Genomic DNA, 5,338 nt, shown 5'->3' with positions numbered 1-5,338 from the left:
CTCCTCTACTTGTGTGACCTCAGGCAAGGACTATAGAGCAGTTTCACCCTCCAGACTCTGATGAAGAAGGTAGGGGCATGCTGGGAATGTATTTACAAAGCACTGTAAATGGATCTGAACAGATAGCAGGAGCCTGCTCTGGGTAGACATGAACTTCCAAGTCCTGTCTGCTCTGGTGAGGGAAGGGGAAAGGAAACCTGACACCTCCGGCGTGGGTCGGGACACGGTGCCACTGAGCTAGCTACAGAGGACTTGAGAGACGGACAGGTTGCCAAAAACCTGCTCGGGACAGGCAGGAGATGCTGACCACACCCTCCCGGGTGCCCACCACCCTACCCCAAAGGGAAACAGCACAACACCAGACTGCAAGTTGCTTCTGTCACCTGCTCTTTATTGTCTGCCAGAGGCTCCATTCTCATGGGTGACCAGGGTCCCCCAGGAGCAACGCTACATAGAGAAAGTTGCAGGAAGAGGGGCTGAGAAAAGTGGGCTGTCGGAGCTCAACACACGAGCCTGCAGCAAGTGTGAGCAAGAAGGGTGGCCATCCAGGGGCTCAGCAGAGGGCTCTCGGAGTTGGTTAGCCGCCTTGCTGCAGAGCTCAGAAGCCATATCCCAGGGGGCCAGGTCATATCTCAAGAGTTCAATGCCATCATTCCAGCTGGCTGGTGTTGAGCCTGGGTCACCCTGAACCCGCAGCACCTCAGGCCAAGACCCCAAGCTCTCTAAGTCACTTTCTCAAACCCTCAGCCCTCTGAGAAAAGTAGAAGGGAAACAGAAAGGAAGGGAGGAAGGCAAGGCAGACTCTGCTGTGGTCCCTGGGCTCAAGGGGTCAGGGGCCTCAGGACAACCAAGGTGAGGCCTGCTTAAGACGAGGGTGCTGAGCTGGGCTTCTCCTCCCTCGACACAGGAATGGCCCTCTCACTGTGGCCAGCATCCAAGCCAGACTGGACCTTGGGGCCAGAGAAGGTCAGCATGCCATCCGCAGACAGGGAGCAGGAGAGGGCAGACTGGTCCACATTGGAAGGCAGACGGTAGCGACGGTGGAACTCACGGGAAATGTAGCCATGGTCATCCTGGGGACAGCCGGGGAAGGAGGGCAGCATGGTCAGGGATGAGAGGGCTGTCAGTGGCCACCATCCCACACTGGAAAAAGAACCTCTTAGACCACACAAGATGGCCAGGGTCCAGGTGGTCTCACAGGGCTGGGCTTTAGGACCAGAGCACCAGTGCCTAGCCCCTTCACCATGAGATTTACAGACTTGCAACCAGACTCCTTCAACCCTGGAATTTATAGCAAGCCTCCAAGGAACTACTGGCAAAGAAAGGCCAGTTACAGAGAGTGGGTCTGCTCAGGGCCCGTGCTGTGAAATGGGCTTCTGCAGATTCTCCCTCAACCATCAGCCACCCTACCCTGTGACTCCTGATCACTGCCGTCCTAGGTTCTATATTCCTCCCAGCTTCCCCTCCCCTTGGACCCACAGGGACTGCCCAGGACAGGGTGGCAGTGGTCCCACCCCACAGAAAACTTCAGTTGGACAGAGAACTCACTTCCTCTGGAATCCTGGCCCCTCAGACTCAGCTTCCTGAACCCAATATCCCCCATCTCTAGGAACAAAGGCCAAGAGGTAGGAGGTATACTCTGCAGCCTGGCCCAGGGTCAGGGAAGCCTTGTTCTGACTTCAGCACTTGGGGTTCTTTTTCTCCAGTCAGGTTGCATATGGCTCAGAGGGGCTACTGCCTTCATCATTCTCCTTTCCAGAGGTCCTTTCTAATCCCCTGTCATCCAGAAGACCCAGGGGGACAGCTGGAATTGTGCCCAATACAAGGGTCCTCATCTTGCATCCCTGAGCCCCGCACCCGCTGCTGCCTGGCCCTGCCCGGGCTGAGCACAGTGACCTCCATGGTTCGGGAAGGTCCCAGAAGGAGCAGCTGAGCCAGGGCAGCCTCCCATGGTCTCTTTGGGGGTACAGGGCCCACATAGATGGGGATACTACCCAAACTCACCTGTCTCTCATTGTGCTTGCCGTGAATCTCCACGAAGTCCTCCAGTACCTTCACAGTGAGGTCCTCAGGAGAGAAATGCTTCACGTCCAAGAAGATGACGAACTTGTCCCGGTCAGATCGGACCTGAAACCCAAACCCACATGTGGAGCTCCCCAAAGGGCCGCCAGCTCCAGTGACAAAGGGGGGGGGCAGCTGTGTGACTCCTTCTGGGTGGATGAGGCCAGACAGGGAAGTACCCAGCCATCAGAACCGACAATCAACCTCGTCATCATAGCTCCTACTTCCACAGGCCGAGTAAGCCTAGAGGTGGAACCGCTCACCTGGCCCCACAGGTGAGAGCACCTGTAACCCCCGGACCTGAAGATTGGGCAATGCTAGGTCCGCCAACTGATTATAGGGTGGTTGGCTAATTGGTTATAGGTTGGAGGACTAGTTAGAGTAGGATGGCTGGCTGATGAATGAGTGGCTTGGGCTGATTAGAGTCCAAGTTAGCTGGCTGGTTGGTCTTCGTCAGATGGCTACTTACAAGTTGACCAGTTGTTTGGTTATGGCCTAGTGGCTGATCGTGAGTTGGGAGGGTCTTAAACATGTTAAGTAGCTCGTTGATTAAGTTAAGCCGGTAATGAGCTGGGTGGGTCTTAGCATGTGAAGTAGCTAGTTAAGCTATTAATTAGTTGATTGGTTGTGGTTGATCAAGGCCTGGTGGTTTCACTGGGGATTGTTTTCCTGGCTGGCTGGGAACTGGTTAGTTGGTCGGATAAAAGTCTGCGATCTCTCAACAGCCCCAGGAGCCCACCTCACCTGTCCACGTGATGCTACTAATAGCTTCATATCACCGCTGTCTGCCCACACAAAGCCCATTGCGCTGTCCTCCCTCTGCCCTGACTAGAGCCTGTGTTTGGGCAGTTTGCATCCTAGAACTCTGGCTGGATCTGCTCTGGGAGCCTTCTTTTAAAGCAAAGGGAGGCTTAACTCTTCTAGAACTGTGGATCTCTTGGGTAGGGAGGGAGACGGCCTTGTGGCCTTTCTTTGGCTATCAGGAAAGCTAGAAGGGAGTCCCATCCGCAGCTTTTGCCAGCTACAGAGGCTCGTGCCCCTCTGTAAGGAAACCCCTCCTCTCTGAGCTTTGGGCGGTACATCCCACCCCCACCCCAAAAGAGAAAGTCCAGGGAGGGGCGGCCAGCTCAGGACGCTTGCCTTTGTCACATGACTTGCCTTGATGGGGTTGTTCTTGGGGTTTCCAGCATGTGGTTGGTGCATTACAAACCACATATGGGTCATGAGCTGAGGGGAGGAAAAGACAGCAGTTGGGCCCAGGCAGGTCTCCTCCTCCGGCCCCTTTCCCAATGACGTGGGAGGTTGTGACGGCTAGGCTTGTGGGACTACCCAGCCTCTGCTGGATGGGTATGAGGCTGGGAGAGGCAGAGGCAATGCTAGAGGAGGGCACAGGGTGGTAGTGGATCCCTAGCTGTGCTCTAGACCAGCACAAGACCCCTTTGACCAGCAAGAGGCCAGGGCGGCGGCATTTTACCTCAGAGATTCCAGAGTCCAGCACCGTGCGGAAGAGGGACTGGCGGTAGTAGGGACTGATGGTGGAAGACAGGAAAGGCAGCAGGTCGTATTCGAAAAGGCCCTCGCCGAAAAACTGGTCGAACAGACGGCTGGGGTAGAAGGGCCCCAGGGCACGCTTGAACCAAGGGTGCTGGATGGTGACGTCCATGTTCTTCTTGGCAGCGCAGGGACCGGAGGTTGGCAGCGAGTCAGGCAAAGGCCTCTGGGCAGTGCAGTGGAGAGCTAGCGTTCTGGTCCGCCCTATATACGCCTGCACAGAATAGAGGCATTAAGGGATTTCCCAAAATGCCTATGCTCAGCTCTGACGGGAGGCTGCACTGTCAGCAGCTGGGATGCTCACCCGTCTCCCAGCCCCAGCCACACACCCTGAGCAGCAGGGGCCAGCTCTCAGTCCAGATGTCCCCAAGGAGATCTGGAAAGAGCCTTATCCTCCAGGGACAGCACTACTTCACACGTTGTCCTGAGGGATCCTCCTGGCCTCCCTAGGAGTTTCACAAATAGGGAAACCGAGGCACAGAGCTTAACAAGCCATCTCCCAGATCTCCCAGTGAAAGCATGTTGTTCAAAGCAAAACACCCTCTGTCTTTTTCTTACCCATAACAAAATATACACAACACCGAAAAATTTGAAAGGAGACAGAAAACAACGAAGAAACTGGCCAAATCCTGCTCCGGTTTCTGCTCTTCCTAAGCATCTGTATGCTTCCATGATTCTGGGCTTTCCTCTGTGCACCCCAGCCTGCGCTCCCCTCCCTATGGTCACCGCCCTTAGCAAAGCCTTCCCAACATCACTTCACCATGGGTATTAAACCAGCTGCTTCTGTCCAGTCCAGGACTTATGCAAATCATTCCCAGGTCTTCCAGGGTCTTCCGGGCAAGGCTGGAGAGGATTCTGCTCCTCAGCCTGGGACTCACATCCAAATATCACCAGGTGTAAGACATCCCTGCGCTCTAGTTGCCTGTGTGTGGCCCTGGCAGGTGATGAGAGCACCAAGAACAGGGGCAGAGAACCTTGGCCCTGAAGGCTTGGGATCGCAAAGGAGTGACTTCCTGGGGTACCAGCAGCGAGGACTGGGGGATGCATCTGATAAATGCTGCACGAAGCAATGAGAGCCTCACAGTCTGCCCCCCAGGTCTCATAACACTCGTTGCCTACAACTTAGTAGTTCTTCAGGCCACACTAGGAGGCAGGTCCCAGTAGTACCCTGTGGGGTCACTTTGACCACCAAGGCCGGCAGATCAAATGAAAAATGATCTTCGGGAAGTAAGACAGCAGTTGAGTTCAACATGACTAAGTAGCGGTGTGAGTTCTGACTCCGGAGCCTGACCCAGAGTGGTTTATTTTAGGCGTATTTAAGCACAGCACAGTTGGATGAAAACTTTTCTGGTGCTAATGAATTCAGTCCCATGTGTACAATAAAGCACACATAAATCTCTTTGAGGAACAAAGCAAACTAAATAAAGATCAGACGTGACTACATCGAAATTCTTTGTAAAGCATGTAAAGCTTTTCTCGATCTATAGGACCCATTTTTATGGAAGGTGATAGGTTACACAGACTGAGAAAAGCAGGCTTACGATAAGGGCCCTGGGGAGGGTCCAGGGTGGTCTCTGGCTACACAGTGCAAAGGTCACCAGGCTAGAATGCACATCTGATCCCAGCCTTCTGCGAGGGTAATCACATCCCCTCCCTTGAAGGAACAACCCTCTGAACGTTCCAGGTTCCCCTGGTGCTTATCTGTAAGCACAAGGACCTCCATGCC

At 54.4% G+C, this 5,338-nt stretch overlaps 1 protein-coding gene across 3 annotated transcripts; it reads right to left on the bottom strand.

The window, feature by feature from the left end:
• Nucleotides 1-863: 863 nt before the first annotated feature.
• On the bottom strand, nt 864-3,763 carry Cryaa (crystallin alpha A). 3 transcript variants are annotated; one of them, XM_075978803.1, is made up of 4 exons: nt 3,536-3,763; nt 3,202-3,288; nt 2,005-2,127; nt 864-1,073 (listed from the first exon to the last, which is right to left on the bottom strand). In XM_075978803.1, exons 1-4 carry the CDS (start codon nt 3,722-3,724, stop codon nt 864-866), a joined length of 609 nt encoding a protein of 202 aa, XP_075834918.1. In that variant the 5' UTR covers nt 3,725-3,763. The 3 variants fall into 3 exon arrangements, with proteins under 3 accessions (XP_075834918.1, XP_075834919.1, XP_075834920.1); XM_075978804.1 differs by having other exon boundaries at nt 3,220-3,288; XM_075978805.1 differs by lacking the exon at nt 3,202-3,288.
• Between the last annotated feature and the right edge of the window lie 1,575 nt (nt 3,764-5,338).

The sequence above is a fragment of the Microtus pennsylvanicus genome, chromosome 7 (genome assembly GCF_037038515.1).
Source record: "Microtus pennsylvanicus isolate mMicPen1 chromosome 7, mMicPen1.hap1, whole genome shotgun sequence".
NCBI lineage: Eukaryota > Metazoa > Chordata > Mammalia > Rodentia > Cricetidae > Microtus > Microtus pennsylvanicus.
Note: the sequence above shows the minus strand (reverse complement) of the source record. Positions and strands in the feature narration are given on the sequence as shown.

Coding starts and splice junctions, on each gene's coding strand:
- Cryaa (XM_075978803.1), bottom strand. CDS start 3,724: ATGGACGTCACCATCCAGCACCCTTGGTTCAAGCGTGCCCTGGGGCCC. Junction 2,128..3,201: donor AGGCAAGTCATGTGACAAAG/GCAAGCGTCCTG, acceptor TTTGGGTTTCAG/GTCCGATCTGACCGGGACAA. Junction 1,074..2,004: donor GCAAGCACAATGAGAGACAG/GTGAGTTTGGGT, acceptor GGCTGTCCCCAG/GATGACCATGGCTACATTTC.